Source organism: Tympanuchus pallidicinctus, unplaced genomic scaffold, assembly GCF_026119805.1.
Source record: "Tympanuchus pallidicinctus isolate F22 unplaced genomic scaffold, pur_lepc_1.0 scaffold10, whole genome shotgun sequence".
NCBI lineage: Eukaryota > Metazoa > Chordata > Aves > Galliformes > Phasianidae > Tympanuchus > Tympanuchus pallidicinctus.
The window spans coordinates 18945790-18965408 of record NW_026294619.1 but is presented as its reverse complement, the minus strand read 5'-3'; the positions used below and the strand labels follow the sequence as shown (position 1 = coordinate 18965408).

Sequence of the window (19619 nt, the reverse complement as noted above, 5' to 3'; positions counted from 1 at the left end):
TCTTCTATGTAAGCCAGTTAATAACTCTGAAATGTACTGAAATAATCTCCTACTGTACACAGTAACAGTTTCAAGTCTTGTTTATAATCTAATGCTATTAAAAAAACAGAGGCTTTAATGAAACCTTTATGAACTGACTTAGTGTATTACACAGATAGGATCAGCTCTATTCTAAAATACACAGCCCTCACCATTTACTGCATTTGGATTAATCTGCTATGCATCGCAACAGTCTGAACAAACTATTTTTGACAAGTCCAGGAAGTATTAAATCATAGCAAATAACATTTGTCTGTATAATAAGAACTCCCAATAGTCAAAGTACTCCAAAAACCAAGCAAAAAACACCAGAAAATAACATTCACTGTAAGTCTATATATACTAGAGAATGCGAATTCATAGAGAACGTATTCATTGGTTTTGGCAACGACATCTGATTCTGATATGCAAATGAAGATCACAGAGCTACTTATTAGAAGTGGATTAGATTTAGGTCTAGTAAACTCACTGTACTGTGGGAATAAAATTTGACAAATGGCATCCTAATGATCATAAATAGGGTCTATACAGCTTTTGTCAATAATATATTTTTGGAATTTCGCATGAAAGCAGCTACAAACCTTTCTGTAAGTTCTTACGCAGTGAAGCAGCTTTCAATCTTTAGATATTGTGTTCATTTACTCTGATATCTTTTATTTTTCTATAGTACTAAACAGGATTAAATCTGTAACCACTCAAGCTTCATTTTCTTAAAAGAGAAAATACTCATGAGTTTTCCATTTACCTTTGTGAATCTATTGAGGATCTGACCTACTGGGTTAGTTTCAAAATGCTGAAGAGGAAGGTGCAATACACTGTCCAACAGCTGATGATGTAATGTCCTAGAAGCAGCAAGGGAGCCCCGGGTGAGCATGTAGGCACCGCAGCAAACAAGCAGACCTTGGGAACAGATGAAGTAAAAGAGTCTGAATGGTAGGGGAGGGAGAGGATTTAACTTCATACCTTGGTTTTAACAAGTTTTTGTATTGGCATTTTGTTGATAAATTTTACTACTTTGTAAGCATGTCCTCCCTGCAGTTAAGTCTCAAGCTAGCACACTTCCTTCCCTAACATGCTAACATACCTAACTTCATTTGGTTACATTCAGATGTTCTAGAACTCAGAAGTATAAAAGTTAAAGAGTTTTCTACACAGCTGTATATCTATTCTACTGCTCCTCTCCCAGGTTAAACAACTGCATCATAATGCACATAAATCTGTTTATGGAACAACTTGTATTATTTCTCTAGTAATAAAAATTTCAGTAGACCAAAGTTGGCAAATGGTAGGAAACCAGTTATAAATGCTCATGCTTACCTTGTAAGAATCCCAAAAGCCCATAAATACCAAGTTTGTAATTTCGTGACTGTTGCCATTCTGTGAAATCACTCATTTTTGCTGTCTCTGCAGTCCAGGTGCTAAGCCACAGATTCTGCCCAATGGCTAGTGCATTTTGTCCTAAATAAGCAGCCACGGTCAGCCACAGCCATCGCCAGTCAAAGGCTTGAAGGTATTTTAAAACAACTGATATTTTCATCTGAATTATAAAAATAATTGTTAATAATAATAACGATAAGAATTACTCATAAAAACAGTATCATTGTTGAAGACAAATAGATATTATACAATGGAAACTGAATATATTAAATATATCCATATTTAAATAAATAAATCCACAGAATTTCTTTATTTCTTAAATCTGCTAACTAAGGTATATAAAATTATAGTGCTAAAAGGTTTCACCATCGACTACATTCTGTTTTTAGATCATATGTATCCTAGGCAACCTTGCTTGTGACACTTTGCAGCAACAGACTTCAATAATCTTAGATACGCAGATTATTAAACAGATAAGCAATCAAAAAACACACCACCACTGCTACCAAAAACAAAACAGGAAAAAAAGAAACAAACACCTCAGCATGCAGTTTATTTAAAGCAAATATTACTCCTGTTCATCACTGTAGTTAGAAACTTTAAAACTGCTTCTATGGGCTATCGAAGCCAAGGGAACTTGGCATAGCAGAATAGAGTTTCCATCATCCCTGTAAATGAAGTTATCAGGGAGAAACTCGGGCCAACAGGAAGGCAGAAGTGATAGCAGTAATATAGGTTCTGTGCCTATGTCTGCCTTCTCTTGCTGGAAACTCAGTTCTCGTCCACATCTCTGTTCTTATTTTATTTCCCCAAGAAATTCTGATCTTCTTCACATTCTACTTCATTTGTTCTTTTCCATCTCCCTAGCAGGTGGGAGACTTTTTTTTTTTCTTTTTTTGAGGACTGCATAAAGTACATTTCTAACACAAAACAATACTGAAGAACTAATAACATGCAAGATTTCTAGTCTCTGCTCCAGCACACAGGTATTTAAACCTACAGATGAGACAGATTTTTTTCCAAAGTAAGATCTTTTAAATATCTTCTTTCTGAAATATGCAAAACAGACACAGCCTAGAGATTAAACAAATAGAAAATATCAGGGTAAATTGTTAAAGATGAATAAAAAAATTGTAAGATTTATTTTAAATGCAGCAATTAAATGCCAGGAAGTCCTAACATGGAAGAGGAAAGTGAATTGCAAAAATAATATATTTTTTCTTAAGTGTAAAAAAAAAAAAAAAAAAAAAAAAAAAAAAAAAAAACTGGACAAATACTGGAGTTTTTTCTATTACTGATACTTACACCACCAGTGGCAACTTTTTCTTTATTATTTCTGAGTATTTTCCACTGACCTGAAGAACTGAAAGTAAGAAACACACTTTCAAATTTCCTTGTAAACTACTAAATTATATTCATTTTTATTCAAGTATAAAAATGTATACTACGAAATCTTGTAAATTTTTCTTTCTTACAAACAATCCACTCTTAGCTGTTAGCTGTTCTAATTTTTTGTTTAAAAAACTTCAGAGAACCACACTAGGTATATACTTTTCATTTCTTGTATTGTCACATACAGATAAAACAGCTTGCCCTGCACTGACTGACTCTGCAGCTAGAAACATAATACCACTCTTTTTTGAGGCATGCAAGTATGCTGAAACTTGGATCTCAGGCCTTGTCTGAGCCAAAGAATAGGGCTAATTATTTGCTATGACTGTTTCTACTACATCTGATCCAAGGTGATTAAGCTCAAGTGTCCTGCATTGTCTCTTTGTTTGGTGGAGCTCTGCACTATCTCCTCCCCTATAGATACCCCATTAAAGTGCACTACAAATTCATCAAGGAGCTCATCTCACTACTTCAAAGACCGTAAGTTTTTTTTAAAAGACGGAAAATGAAAAAAAATCAACATGAAAGAAACAACATAAACAACCTTTTAATATACTAGAAACTCCAACTCCTGCCAAGGCTGAAAGTGCCCTTCACTCTCACTCAACATACTTTAGACAGGGAAGCAGCCGATGAACTAGACCCCCTGAACTCATGCAGCACATCAAATGCACTTCTTTCCTACAAAACTAAACCAGAAGATAAGCTCTAAGTACATACTCTGCAGCCAACTGCTAATGGGACATTCAGTCTTAACCTGTGTTTTCAAAGCAGAGGATAACGACACAGCCTACAGAACTTAGGGTTGCTCTAGCATTGCACCAGATGGGCAATGGCTATTGTTTTTTAATACTTACTGCCTGGGTTTCAACAACTCTCTTTGCTGCAGACTCCTCCCTAGTTGGCACTCTTCATCTGAAGAACTTGCTGCAAAAGCGAAAAATAGTAAAATCGTTTCAATCATTATACATTGAGTAGATGGGAACAGTGTAAGGATCTAGAAATAAAAAGGAAACACAGTGATGAGTGGGTGGGTGTACTTCAAGTTATGAATCCTGTAAGTCTTGTTTTAAAATACCTTCAAGCCTTTGACTGGCAATGGATGTGGCTGACTGTGGCTGCTTATTCACCTGGTCTTAAGACAAGATAGACATGAGGCAACAAGGAGCCCTCACAGCCCAGAAAACAACTGTTTCCTGGGCTGCATCAGAAGAAGCAAGACCAGCAGAATAAGGGAGGTGATCCTGCCCCTCTGCTCTGCTGAGACCTCACTGGGAGCGCTTGCATGCAGATGTGGAGTCCTGAGGACAGAAGAGACATGGATCTGTTGGAGCACATCCAGAGGAAGGCCACAAAAATGTTCCAAAAGATGGAACACCTCTCTTACATGGACAGGCTCAGAGAGCTGGGGCTGTTCAGCCTGGAGAAGAGAAGGCCCCAGAGAAATCACAGAGTCCTTTCACTATATAAAGGAGGGCTATCAGAAGGGGACAGACTCTTTGGTAGGGTCTGTTGTGGTAGGACAAGAGGAAGTGTTTCAAACTAAAAGAGGGGAGATTTAGACTGGATATAATTTTTTTTTATTTTTTATTTATTTATTTATTACAATAATGGTAGTGAAACACGGGAACAGGTAGACCAGAGAAGTGCCCTGTCCCTGGAAGCATCCAAGGTTTAGGCTGGACAGGGCTCTGAGCAGCCTGAGGCAGCTGTCAGTGTCCCTCCCTGTTCATTCCAGGGGAGCTGGACTAGATGACTTCCAACTTCTTAGAACTCAAACAATTCTATGATTTTAACAAGATACTAGAACTATGGCAGCAAGGAAATTTCCCTCCCAATATAAAGTTAAAAAGCATATTGAAAAAAAAATTGCAACATTGTAGTTTGCTTGAATGTCTGAAAGGAGCAACTTAGAATTAACAACAGTTAAACATAGTATCTTTACTCACTCTTCATGGCTAGTTCATGTTTTCTCACACCACCATCTCTACAGTCAGCCCAAGACTGCTTCCTGCTGCCTCTTGCAAGTTTGCTGTTCTGTCTTCCCCCTCCTCCCTATCAAATCTCAGCAAATATTTGGGAGTGCTGGCTCCAGTATAAGGCCTGAGGATCACATACTGAACAACCAGGGTACAGAACTGAATATAAAACCACACAAATGGTTTGTAAACATGCTTTTTCAAGGTATTAAGTTGTTGTTTATGCTGCCCACTTGTTGGCTGAAGTATCTCTTAAGAGTACAAAAAGCTTCATTTATTTTTCTACAAATGGATAATATTTTCCTATGCCTTCTACATTATTACAGCAGTCTAAGATGAAAGAAATCGGAAGTGTCCAGTGTAAGTCATTGACACTTGAAGACAAATTTGAAGTGTCCTCTGGATATTTACTGAATAACATAACCTTCGTAAGAGAATCAGGTAATCTAGCAAAATACTTAGTATATAATAGCAAAAATATTTGCTTAAGGCAGCTTGATCATACATCTTTTAATTGAAAAAAGTCAGTCATCTGATCTCAGAGAACTAAAGCCTGAATTCTATTTTAATTTCAACCAATAATTTTATATCAAAACACATATGAAAATATTTTACATTTTCCAGAAATTATTCAGTTTGTTACAAAGAAGGGGAAGAGGAATATTTTAGGAAGCTTAATGAAAAGGAAAAATACAAAATAAATACATCATACTATAATGAATGTTCTCACCTTCATTTGGAGTTGTCTTTTCACTTCTGTTCTCTACACTGAAGACTTCAATAAGCTCAACAAATTTAGCTCTCTTTGAAATGAGTTGTTGGTAGCTGCCCATTTCACTTATTTTCCCCTCTTCCATTACTATTATAAGATCAGCATGAGGCAGGAGTGTTAAGTTATGTGTCACCAAAACACGAGTCTGAAACACAGTGTTTTCCATTTCACCATATAAAAACAAAGCAAGTATTAAAAGTAGGCATTTTATTAACATAGAAGTTGAATTTTTCTTGGATTTTGGTTATTTATCTACCTTATTACTACAGTCATTCTTTTTGCCAGCTTTACTACATTTCTCCTTAAATTGCCAAGTGTAATGTCAAATAGTTTATGCTTATACCTATTTCTTATTACTTGTACTTACCTGTTTCTTACTCTGTATCCTATGTTCAGGAATGGTTTAGATTCAATCATAAAGAGAACAAGTAGATACTACAGCTTTTAACATACTAGATATAGTTTGACAGTCTTACTGTTATATCTGCCAAGAAGCCTATCATTACTAGAGTTCTTTCTTCTGTCAGATATTATCAGCCATGAAGCAGGCAAAGTAAGAAAAGAGGAAAGGTAGAGCGGGGAAGTGAAAGACATACTTTATAATAAGTAAAGTATTCATAATAAGCAAGCATTTCACAATGATACATGTGTTTTGCAGGAATAAGCTTGAATCAGCAGGACTAATCTGCACTAATTCATACAACCATCTTACCTTCCCACGTTAACAGTTCTTACATGAAAAAACTTATTTCCTCTGATTTCACTTTCTCTTATGGAATTTCTTAGTCAACAAGCCCTTCTTTTTATAACCTATGCTGGCTATAACTTCTTCACAGCAACAAGGCATCAAGAGTAACCACAAAGGGTTTCATCTTGATTTGCCATGCCACACACATTACTGCACTTGTCAACAATCGTCAGCAAAGTAGAAATGACCAAATGTCATAAAACTCAAATTTCCAGGTGTATTGGAACTGTTGAATCACAGCCTGAACCCCTGACTGATCACCTGAGGCGAGCACCGAGTCAGCTGTAGGAACACAGGTGAAGGCAATTCAGCTGTGTGACCAAAAAGGGTGGAGCCTGGCTGCAGCTCTCCTAGACCCCATTTAAAGGCTGACTGCCACTGAGGAAGGATCTTTCTCTGGAGATTGCTTCTCATGAAATTTCTTGTGAGCCTACAACACCAGTGAGCACTCTCCATTTATCTCCGATTATTTTTTCTAACGTGATAATCTTACTAATTAACTTCTCTGTATACTTATTGATCATTAATACTTTACAACATCTGTGTATTTATTGACCATACACCAGGTCATACCGGCTCTCAGCTATATTTTTTTTTTCCAGTCTGTGCTATGGCCACTTGAAAGGCTTCAGAGCTATGGATTCATCTGTGCTGTTTATTCCTGTAACTCAGAATAATTTTCAATACAATAGATAAGAGAGAAACTTCCTCAGAATGACTGAGAGAATGCAGTTATGTCAGTTGAATTATACAAAACACTTAATCTCCAACTTAAGAAGCAGCCACCCTGCTTTACCTTGCTTTTTAAGAGACCTGAAGGCCCAATGAGCTTCTCAAAAAGGTGTTTTCCAACATGTACATCTGCAGCAGACAGAGGGTCATCCAGAAGATACAAATCAGCATTGCTGTACACAGCCCTAGCAAGACTCACTCTCTGTTTCTGCCCTCCACTTATGTTGACACCCTAAAAAAAAAAAAATTGAAGCTGAAACAATTCACTTTTTAATACAAAATACTATGAAGACCAGTTCATTACAGGCAATTTGTTGTATTTTTTCAGATACCTAAAGTAAATTTTGTAAAATAGAAAAGTAATTACTTGAAAATCCAACTTATGAAAGTTTGTCCTTTGTTGATTAACTTACCATTCCAAAATGGACAAATGTAACGTACCTTGTTAACTGCTATTTACAGGCATTATTTACAGTATACAGAGAAACCCTTGGAAAATAAAGAGCGACTCAAATTCTGCATAGAAAAGAGCCATTTTAAAAACTAGTGAGAAATCAGTACTTGAACAGAAGTTGAAAGCTAAGTAAGGAGTTGAGCCGTATGTACTTGTTTGAGCACTGAAGTCATCAGTATAAATTATCAAATGGATCACAGATAAAAACATAGAAGCCATAACTTGAATTATCAAATAATTTCTGACATGTCAAACTCTCACCCTTTCTCCAATCTCTGTTTGATCTCCATTGGGTAGTTGTTCCAAATCTGGCAGCAAAGCACAAGACTCTAAAACAAGCTCATAGTATGATCTATTTAGATCCGTGCCAAAGAGAATGTTTTCCTGTAAACTGCTATTTTGAATCCAAGCTTGCTGAGCAACATAAGCCACTGAACCCTAAATAAAGAGAATTGAAAATTAATTTTATTTGGGCTTTCTGAACACACACATACAAAAAAAAAATATCAGTATTTAAAAATATGTTTGCTATTCTAGCTTTATCTCAAAGTAACTAGACATTACTTACGTAACTCAAACATTAAAGTTTTAAAATATTTACTAAGACAATAAAAACAATCTGTTTAATATTATTATGCAACAGCTTGCCTCCAATTACTGTAAGTGCACATACTTTCAATAAGCCTGACAGAGCTGAGACCCTAAGTAAAGTCTTTTAGGAAAAGATCTCAGTAACAATTAGGGGCATCCATTTTAGACAGAAGATGTAAGAAATGAGAATAGCTTTGCAATTACTTAGATTGAAAGCAATTGTAGTACTAAAACTTCTATTGCCATTATTTTTATAGTCACAAATAGATGAAAAGTAAAAGCTGCACTTCGAAAAGCAATTCTGCTTAATTTAGTCAGTGGCTAGGGGGTGAGGGTGGGAGGATGGAGGGACAGACAGACAATCTTACTCTTCTATGAACTGTTCCTTCAAGTTTCTCCATTTCTCCAAGAAGAGCAGAAAGAAAAGATGATTTTCCAGATCCAACCTGTCCCACAACAGCAACTAAAGAGCCTGCAGGTATGCTGACACTCAAGCTGGAAATATTGAGGAAAAAATTAGTCACCCTCTTCTTAAATACTGCATCATATGTTTAGGATGTGGTCACTGTAAGAAAGAAATTCTGCTTTACCCTCAGAACAATGAGAAATCAGTGCATCAGTTTACATATGTTTTGATATGCAATAATGAGAATAAATTTACCTGTCTGCAGATTAAGAGCTTGTGCTCTCGTCTCATCACAGCACAATTAAATGGCAGAATGCGTAACCAGTAAGTGGATTTATTCTTCCTAGGCCTATAGCTGACTTTCTACCTTACTCAGACAATGAACTGCTAGACTTCTCAAGTAGAATCTACTATAGACAATGGACAATGTGTGAAAAACATTTGAGTATTGGAAGTCTGGCCCTCATCCTCTGAATACTTTGCTAGCAAAATAAGTACGATCTGATCTCTCACATTTGGTACAAGGAGGTCACTTACTGCATCTGTACTCCATGCTGTGTGGATTTTAGCACCTACTGCTTTGAACATCCCATGCTAAGATAAACACATTTCCTTCAGATCGGAGTCTAAAGAGCAAATGAGATTAAGAAAGACTTTACACAGAGACTATATCAGACTTTAATTAAGGCTGATGAAGGTAGTTTATGCCTGGATATTACACTTCAGGCTACGCTGTCTGAGATGTGGACATCCATGCCGTATCACAGGAAGTCTACTCCTCTAACCTTGAGATTAATAGGGCAGACAGCACAGTAAGAGAGGTAGACTGGGTAAGCTGCAACCTCTTTATCTGCCCTAGCAAAATTTAACAGAGGTTATCAAACAGAGTCTTCAATTGAGCTTGTTTACTCCATTTCCTTACTAACACTCCAAGGACCGCATTGTATAGCGGTTTAAACACAGCTGAATTTACACCTAAGAAATGACTCACTAAGATGCTGGGAAATCACATGCTATGAGACTCCTCTTGAAGCATGAGGGAAACCAGGTCAGATCTGACTTTCCAAGCAGATTACATGGGATACCCTGGAAATAATAATATCCTTCTATCCATGAACTAGTGTTAATCAGTATATACTAATCCTGAAAAAAAAAATCTTCATAGATCTCACATTTAGCTAACAGAGCTCATAAAAAAAAAATAATAAAAATCTTACTTTTTTAAGACTGGCAGGCCATTTTTCTCCCAGCAGAAAGAAGCAGCAGTAAGCTCAATAGCATGGTCTGTCATAGGAAGGAAAAAAGAGCAGAATTGCTAATCCATTCCATCAGCTGAGATTCTCAATGAAAGCCATGTAAACTAGTGTCCAATTACAAATGAGTAACTCCTGCTTACTTCCACTGTAGTTTGTATCAACATCTTCAGGGTTAAGATCCTCAGCAAACAGAAAATCCTCTAAACGGCTCAGAGAAACCTTGGTCTGCAAGAAGAATACAAAAATTTATAATAATCACAACATGCCTGCGATACCTGAATTCTTAACTAAAACATTAAAATACTTTAGACAATATGGAAAGATATATTCCTTGTTTTAATTACAGGCATTCAAAAGAGGGTATTCACCTGTTGAAAAATTTATTTTGTTTAAAGTACTAAACAAACTAAAGACATAAGTTGCTTTATTTTTCCCTGAGAATGGACTGCATGGTAATTAGAAAATAACAAAACATGCTCAAGTTATCAATGGTAGAAGACATAGTTAATCTTTGAATGGCTGGTTCTTCCAACTCAATTAGATTGTTTTCAAAAACACATGATGAAATATATTATTTTTAATGCAACAGTGTACAGTAACTATCTTCACAGAACAATGAAGATGAAAGTATTTTACTGTGAGCGCATCACGAGCAGTCCGTGACTGTGACATAGGATGAGATGACCTTTCACTAATTTTTAAGCTAATGGAATTAGATCTCAGGCAGATTTATTTTTGATCTAACACAATACAGACCACAGAGAAAACAAATCAGCATAGGTAGCTGCTTTCATTGGTCTCTATCCTTACAAAAAGCTGGGCTGTATAAGACTGTGACAGTGTACATTCATAGGCAGCTCATAGTATGTTCCTAACAGAGTCTTAAAAGCTAGCAGCATCCCTACTGGTATACAATTAGAGCTGAAATTTCTTGATGGGGTACCCTCAGCAGCTTTACTCCTTTTTTGCTCTAATTCTTTCAGTGGTGACTGGAGAAACATGCTTCCCACACTGGGCCTCCACCACTTGGTACAAAGGGTTCCAACATATAACAGGTTGTTTAAACAGGTGCAGCCCAAATAGGTTTCACTTTTCATTGGACTGCAAAGATGAGAAGTTGAGAGAGTAGGAGCAGAAGATTAGTCTTGACTACTAAAAGAATTAAAACCAGAAATGGAAAGCTTAGTACCAATCAGCTGTGATACCCCACTATCACTCATTAAGTCTGCAAGGCACTCTTTCAACATCCTTCATGATTCTCCTACAGTGTGCAGTTTTATCTCAACTAAACATAACTATAGATAATTAAATGATTTAATCATTCATAGTTATAGATGAAGCAAGACAAGATCAAAAGGAGAGTAAACATCAGCTTTACAGCACTTACTCATAATTGCTTTACCTGGGCTACAGCAGAGATCACAGATGGTAAATCAAACAAGGGTAGTCGCAAAATGTTAAACAAAGAAATAGATGTAAAAACTTTAGCAGCTGTTAAAACATGTTCCTTATCCAGATAAAAGTAGACCCCAAATGTAGACAATGAAACCTTTTAAACAAACAAAAAAAAAAAGCAAATTCATGGTATAACTAAAATTTATGCACATATAATTTTGTTTTTGTTCTGTTTTGTTTGCATTTCAAAGATGTAGACTTCTGTTTCTGTTCATAGTTAAGCAGGGACTTGTCTGCACCTGCTGCTCTTGGCTGCAATGCTGTGTGCAGAAATACTACAATTTCAACAAGTAAAATACCTGCCTACTCTGGTTGATCCAACTGGATCTGTACAAAACTGTATGAAATAGTTTTCCTACCTCAGAAATTGATTTCTTCCCTTTAAAAACACTCAAATGATGTTTCAGGAAATTTACTTTGCTTTTAATTTTTCCTGTTGCTATGATACCAGTCATAATAAAATTATTTACAACAGATATTTTTACCACTTGGAATTTTTTTTCCCCCCAAAATTATAGCCTGTCATAATCAGAAATTACACTGGCCTCCTACACAACAGATGTTCAAGCCTTCAGAATCACCCAGAAAAGCCTGAAGTTAAGAACCTGTCCTACAGATGTCTTGCGCTTTTTCTTGAGTACAGGAGGAGTCTTAAACTCAACTAGGAACCCTAAACAAGATGGAATCACACAAAATTGCTAAACAATAAGTTGATAATTTCAGTATAGTTAATTTTAACTTCACGAATTTTTCTGACCCACTGCTTAAAGTATTTCAGTTATCAACATTAACAGACTGGACAGCCTTAACCCTCCCTTTCACTATTCCTAAGGAATATTCTTCCTCACCTGTTACATATTACAAGTTAAACACTTGAAGATTTCAGTTGATGTAGCTGACCTGAAGAGTGTTCATTTATATCTAAAGAAAGTTGCAGTTTGATCCTTTTACTTTCCATTGGAGTTTAACAGAGAGACATAAAGATTCAAAGGCACAAATGCTTTCCTGAATGCCAAAGACACAAATGCCTTCCAATCCCGCTGAAATAAGGCTGGGATGAATTTGTCTCATATTCATTTTATTTTTTCATTTATTTAGCAGGTGAGCATTTGGGAGGGGACTGTCACATTTTCAGATTGAAAATGCATCTTCTTAAAACAGAAGAAATATAAAGCAGAATGTTTCTATTGCATAGAAAGCAACCGCATGATTAAGACAGCAAAATGAGCTTCATGAGATGCGGATTTGATTTCTCACTTTTAAACAGAGGTCTCCAAAAGCTAATCCATAATCTCTTTGTCTCATTCCACTTTCATCACATACTGTATTTTTGTGAAACTGTGAGGCAACATTTTTGATCTATTCAGCAACTACAGCAACTGGCAACATGAGCAACAGTTCTGCTTGAAAGAATACTTTTATAAAACAAACCATAAAGGGAATACAGGTCAAGGTTAACATGGAGTAAGTCTTCAGATATCCTGATGACTTCAGAACATCCACTTCACGTTCTCTGATGTCCATGACCTTCCTTTGATATGAAGGTTCCCATGCATAAAGTTTGAGGATCTATTTGAATGAAAGAAAACGCAGTGATCATGCTTCACAAAATAAGCTTAAGCTCCAAATGCCATTTTCAAATATTCAGCAACATCAAACTGTAAAAGCTTCAATGTTTTATAAGAGAAAGTTAGAAGCAAGATAACTTAAAATTAGGCTGTTCTTATGGAAAATGTGTTCCAGTTTCCCCTTATCCTACACATTTCAATATATTCCCAATGTATCATAAACAATAAATAAGTTTACTTCCAAACAGTATAAATAACAAATTCAAGTAGTCTACTCTAAGAAGTATTTTCCCTGCATACCAAAATTTCACTCTGGTACAGGTTTTCAGACAGCTATCAATACATTTTACACTCTCAATAAAAAAAAAATTATACAGTAAAATTAATGCATAACGGGTAATCAGTTTTTGAAGTCAGATCAGTAAATATTTTTCAAAAAAACACTTTAAGTACACTATGTTAAAATGCTTTCTTTTTTAATTTCAGTATCTGCTGAAAGATTACTCAAAGAGCCCTATTTTCTTTTTTTTTTTTTTTTAAATAACTCATCTTCAAAGTTCGAAAGCTAACAAAACAAAGCTAAAACAAATTTCACAATTCATTAGTTGTAGCATTACCTTTATTCCATGTAACATTTCACTCAGTAACTTGACGCGTTGATCTGAGTGTTTCATCTGGCTTTTCTGGTTAAAAGATAACAACGTTCCCATTTTTCAGTGAGGAAAATAACATGTAAAATATGTGGTGTATTTAGTGAATACATATACTTCATGCTAGTTTTGCCTGAAAAACACACCAGCACTGCAGTTACACCATGTTCAGATATACGTGTAGTCGTACAGTTCATTACTTGAAGCCATTCCCTCCATTACTAATACCTTGTTATTGAAAAGAACCAATCAAAGGAATGAAGAAATTATTCTCACTCATGTGCTACACAGTCTGTTCTGCATAAAACATTTATAAAATACTAATTAAGCCCTTTACACCTTCAAGTCTTTGCAAATACAAGTTGCAAACTTCTAAACAGTTATTTTGTTGCCCTTTATATTTTTTCCTTCTCTGTTAACACAGTAGGGATCTAAGTGCAAGTGTACCTGCCCTGACTGCAAAAGAGGTGAGGGCTTTTACTGCAATGTCTGTATCACAGCTTTACAAAAGAATATACAGATCCACAAAAGAGTATTCAGTGAATGTTGCATTACCAAAGGCAAAAATAACACCGAGACTGGTATTTGTCTTGGTAACAACACAACACTTAGCGTTATAACACTTTTTCTCAATTTTTCACATAAGTCATCAGGCAGAGTAAAAAAGCAGTGCAGAGAACTGTAGCATGAGAAAAGTAGAAAAGAAATAGCAGCACCTCTGGGGGATTTCCCATAACCTCAGGAAAATGTGCTAAGTTTGAAAGAGCTGCTTACCCCACATAATAAGAGGTGGAAGAGGGCCACCATCTCATATAAAATCCTTTATTTAAAATAATTAACTTACATGGAAAAAAACATAACTGCTCCCTACAGTGAGTCATATAGTAATTGTTACTAATACAAAAGTACTGTTTTAGCATAATGAGAAGTTAGGCATTACATAATCAAAGAATATTAGGATGTTATAATCACAAAACAAACAAGAGAGTCAGGCAAAGTAGACTATGATGACAAAAGAGAATAAATGGAAGGCTTACCCTTATCCTGGGCTCACCCAAAAAACACCAGTAGAGACAATCTCCAGATGAGATCCTCCCCCACTGGTAGCCAGCTCTTAAATAGGTCTAGGAGGTCACCGGCAGTGCAGGTGAATTGCCTTCACCTGTGCTCCTCTGGCTGACTCATGGCTCACCTCAGGTGATCAATCAGAGGTTCAGCTGTGACTCAGCAGTTCCCATACAAGTGTGCATCTAAATTCTAATTTAGCTATCAAATAGATGGTGTTTTTACAAAGTTGAGCTCCCATTCTCTCAGTAACAAACATCTGCAGCTCTGGGTTGCTATGTTTTTAACTTTGTCATATCAATAGTATTTCTATACCATTAAACAATTTAACACTTCCTCTCTTCTTCAGTCCTGCATTATGACAATTAAAATCCTCATTATCATGCCTATTAAATGTCTCACCTGCAGAGTTTTTACTTTGGCTGCAATAAGTGCATTTAGAGGTATGACCAAAAGAAGCACTGCCACACCGGCTAGTACTGAGGGGCCAAGTTCTTTCCAGAGGAAGATGATAGCCATGATGATCTGAAAAGGTGCTGACCACAACAGGTTGATGTTTACAATTAGCTCCATGAGTTGCTGAGCATCTGCTGACATCAGGTTAACCATCTCTCCAGTTGTATACCTTTGTCGTGAGGAACTGGCTAAAGTTAAGGCCTGCAAAATACAGAGGGTAAAAGTTGCAAAAATCAAGAATTTTGATGGGTTTATTTTCCCAGGAGAAGCTAAAAGCAAAGGATGACAAACAGTAAAACAAAGCTGAATTTAGTGAAACACACTTGTAACACTTAATGATAAATAAACAGATACCAGCTCATAGAGAGCTCAGAAGATCTCAGCTTTGGGCTGATGTGGGAGGCAAGAACAGCAAGCTTCATAGCAAGCACAGGTATAATCCCAGTGTGGCAATTTGACATTACATGGTGTCTGGGGACAGATACACAGACAGACCACCCACACACACTCACATCTGCTCTGAGGACCTCATATTTAATCACTGTGCCACCTGCAACTCCTGCATATAAGAAGACAGTGCCACAGCAACTCTCTCCGCCATCATTTTGCATCATTCCAGAAGCAAAGCAAAACCCGATCTGGCATTCACTGACTGATTACATTCAAAGAGTGAACCAAGTTGACTCTCCACCCTGTAGCTATGGAAACTTGCCTGAATACATGTTTACCCCAACTGCAGCCTCATACTATTCTCTTGATCATGATGTGATGCACTGACATACCCTCATATGAGACATGAGAGAATGAATTTTCCTGTTTTCCTGAGTTGCAGCTAACAAGAAAACATTGTATACTGGTTCAGAAAACACCTGAGAAGTCTATACCAAAAGACTTGTTTAAATCTATTTGAGAAAAAGAGGCAATTTAAGAGACAATTTTAAATTTAAATTTAAATTGACAAATAAATGTTATTTATTTCAGATCTGGATTGTATTTATTTCAGGTCTGGATTGTGTCTCATCTTCCCTGACTCTTGCTTCATAGACAAATATTGCAGTACAAATTCCAATGTGTCACATTCATAAAAAAGCTAAGGTGCAGCCCTGAGAAATCAGCTTCATCTCAGGTGCTATATATTAGTAGTATAATAAATGCTTTAATGCTATTTTAATTTACATAGTAAAAACAGTGATCGTATATGTCCTTGTTTTTTCCCTGGACATCCAGCCTAACATGCTTTCCCAGTTCATTCAGTAAATTTGGGAAGATTAACTCATGATCACAGAATCCTAGAACTGTTTGAGATGTTTAAAAATCACCTAGTCCACCCCACTGCTATGGGCACTCACTAGATAAGACTGCTCAGAGCCCTGTCCAACCCAACACTGAACATTTCCAGTGATGGGTCACAAGACAACTTCCATAGGCAACCTTTTCCAGTACCTCACCATCCTCACTGTGAGAAACTGTTCCCTTATATCCAGTCTAAATGTAACAAAAACAGGAAGAGTTCAGTTTCCACATTATCTGCCCAACATCATCTCTGCACAGGTGGCTGACAAAAGTATTTAACTGCATGATTAAATAAAAGCATTTAACTAACACAATTGTACTCCTGCAGCTTGGAAAGCTACTGGTATCCTGGGCTCCAAAAGAAGAGGGGTGGCCAGCAGGGACAGGGAGGTGATTGTCTCTCTCTACTCTGCCCATGGGGCCCCATCTACAGTAGTGTGTCCAGGTCTAGGGCCCCGGTACAGAAGAGATGTGGAGCTGTTGGAGAGGGTCCAGACAAGGGCCACAAAGACGATCAGAGGGCTGGAGCATCTCTCCCATGAAGACAGGCTGAGGGAGCTTGTTCAGCCTGGAGAAGACTGCGATAAGACCTTATTGCAGCCTTTCAGTATTTAAAACAGGCAACCAGTTTTTTACAAGGGTAGACAGTGATAAAGGGGAATAGTTTTAAGCTCAAGGAGGGAAGGTTTAGGTCAGATGTCAGGGGGAAATTCTTCACTATGAGAGTGGTGAGGTGCTAGAACAGGCTGCCTGGAGAGGCTGTGGATGCTCCATCCCTGGAGATGTTCAAGATCAGATTGGATGGGGCCTTGGGCACAACAAACAAACAATTGTCAAAATATAAAGTCAATCTGTTAGCCTGTCACGTGTTCGTAATATCTTGGGTTCTGATCATACTGGTAAATACATTATCTTTAAACACTAAAGTGCTTATTTTAAATTTTTGTTGTGAAAGAAAATCAGAAGATCTTATCACCTTCTTGTATATCAGGCCAACAACTGCAGTCTTGACTTTGACAGCAGTAAGCATGTTGTTACGCTGGTATAACTGATGCAGGAGAGTTTGTGAGAGAACTACAAAAAACAGGGCAATAGCATAGCCATATCCACTCCCATGTGAACTCGCGTGATTTTCACTTACAGTTATCATTGATCTGAAAAGGAAGCAAAATAATTTTAGAATTCTGTGCATACAATCAACATCTGACAATAGTAAAGGAACACATTGGCAACTTGTTTAATTAAGTCAATTTATGGTGGATTTAAGTCCAGGTATGGTAGAAGGTCACAAAAAAAAAACACATTAAAAACGGTAGTTCTTATCTGTGCTTTCCTATTTGGTACCCTAGAAACAATTCTCAAACACCATTCTACAAATTAATCAGCTACCGCTGACTTCACAGAGAACAAAGTACAAATAAAGAATGGCAGAGAAAAAAAAGACATTTTAATTAGATGCTTATCAAAAAAGCTTCTAATTATGTGCTTATTAACCAAAGCTTCTAATACCAACCTCCAAAGTGAGACAGAGAAAAAAATCTCAAGGAAAATTAATTCTTATTTTGGTGTTAGTAAAAGATAGTCTTAAATAACCAGCAACCACAATGTCTTCTAACAGATCTTATGGTCAATACTTTTGCTTAACATCCCAGGTTACAACAAATTACACTGACACAGGATGTAGTATGAAGATTAACAATATTTCTGTTCATTACCATTTTTCTTTGAAAAATTCTTAACCCTCTATGCTAAGCTAATACCTAACAATGACTTCCATCGGCCTCATGCTACCAATAATGTTACAGCTGAGTTGCCACACTTTCCCCTGAAATGTTGAAACTGTAGGTATGAATGTATATTTAAATGTTTTGTTGAAAAATAGAGATCCAAAAATTTTGACAAAAAGCAGAAAAGTTACATGTATTTATATATATATACATATTTTAATATCTGATTTTGTATTTGATTATATTTAGTGCCGTGGAAGTGAGTCTTATACTTCTTTTGTCTCAACTGTTTGACCAAGAAATTTCTGATCTCTTTGAGCTTTTCTTCACTAGATAATTTACAGATAATCACTGAAAAACAAACAAACAAACAAAACCCACCAGAGAGCCCACCTAATCACTACATCTAAGCTGTTCAGTTTAGCTTTGATACTGGTAATCCTTCAGCTTTACTTCTACTATTGTTCTCTCAACTTAAGGTGAAATGCATCTAAAACTTACTTCATTATTTGTGGACTCATGAAAGCCAGGATGTCAGCTGCAGCTTTTAAAAATGCAACTTTGAGCAACAAAAACTTAAATGTTTGCCACAGTGGAAAAATCAAAGATGGTTTATAGAAACTTCTTGACTTAAACAGCATTCTTTCAATATAAGAATTCTGAAAGATTACAAGAATATGTACAGAATTAGGAAATTATTTTGTCCCACTAAATCACATTATTAAACAAGTGTCCACTTAAAATCATTATTGTACTTACGTTCTGAAGGACATTTCTAACAGTCAGAACAGAAGAACTGGTTTGGGGTAAGAAATGAACTTTGGTTTTACTAAATCTGGCTCAAAAAAAAAAGCTTTAGCTGCTCTTAATTATCACAGTAATGAAGGACAGAATATTTTTTACAGATGGATAACAACATAATATTAATATCAGAATTAAAAATAATCCTGAATGAATTAAAAATAATCCGTAATGAAAAGTGCTTTTGAATCCTTCAGCAGAAAGTTCTTCAATAGATATCTCAACAGTAGAAGAAAAAACAAGTCTAGAAATAAATGAAAAATACTCAAGAGATGCAGTAAAGCCAGACTGCAAGAGCAGCCCTCTTCTCAGTAATTCAAAAATAAAAGTTACACTCTTAGTGGATTTACAGGTGGATTTACAGGTTAAGTTCTCTCTCCTGTGAATATCCTGGCATTGTGCAGCAGTTAGCGTATTTTAACAACAACAAAAGAACAACCCTGACTGAAAATCCCAAGTTCTTATATGAAAATCACACAGGCAAACTCGAGCAAAACAAACAAAATATTTGTAAGATTCAATATTGATGAAATTAAAGGAAACTGAAGCTTGCTTTGTGTGTTTTCCAGGTCAGAGCATCCACTGGTGAACAAGCCGATAATGGATTTCTTGAAACACCAGACATACAGAAGTAAAGACAAACCAGGAAGTGTAAGACATTTAAAATAGATGGTGCTTAATCAACAAAGCAGAAGTTGTGGTAATTTCCACACCACACCACTTGACACGTTAAAATGTAACTGGATTTTTTTTATAAGAGGTATGCTTGGATTTGTATAACTAAGAAAAATCCTATTGCCACATTAGAGATCACAGATCACGACACTGATTGGTCTTTGCAATCTACAGCAAGTAGTC

General features: G+C 36.3%; 1 protein-coding gene across 1 annotated transcript in view; it reads right to left on the bottom strand.

Moving 5' to 3' along the window:
* LOC128072687 (multidrug resistance-associated protein 1-like) overlaps nucleotides 1–19619 on the bottom strand; it is a 32503-nt gene that overhangs the window by 8110 nt on the left and 4774 nt on the right. Inside the window, 16 exon segments of the mRNA XM_052666759.1 lie at nucleotides 785–939; nucleotides 1357–1576; nucleotides 2722–2779; nucleotides 3666–3735; nucleotides 5518–5704; nucleotides 7104–7271; nucleotides 7755–7931; nucleotides 8453–8579; nucleotides 9708–9774; nucleotides 9887–9971; nucleotides 11149–11295; nucleotides 12633–12770; nucleotides 13387–13452; nucleotides 14887–15141; nucleotides 17210–17387; nucleotides 18462–18619. Of these exon segments, the coding sequence (XP_052522719.1) occupies nucleotides 785–939; nucleotides 1357–1576; nucleotides 2722–2779; nucleotides 3666–3735; nucleotides 5518–5704; nucleotides 7104–7271; nucleotides 7755–7931; nucleotides 8453–8579; nucleotides 9708–9774; nucleotides 9887–9971; nucleotides 11149–11295; nucleotides 12633–12770; nucleotides 13387–13452; nucleotides 14887–15141; nucleotides 17210–17387; nucleotides 18462–18619 (2256 nt within the window).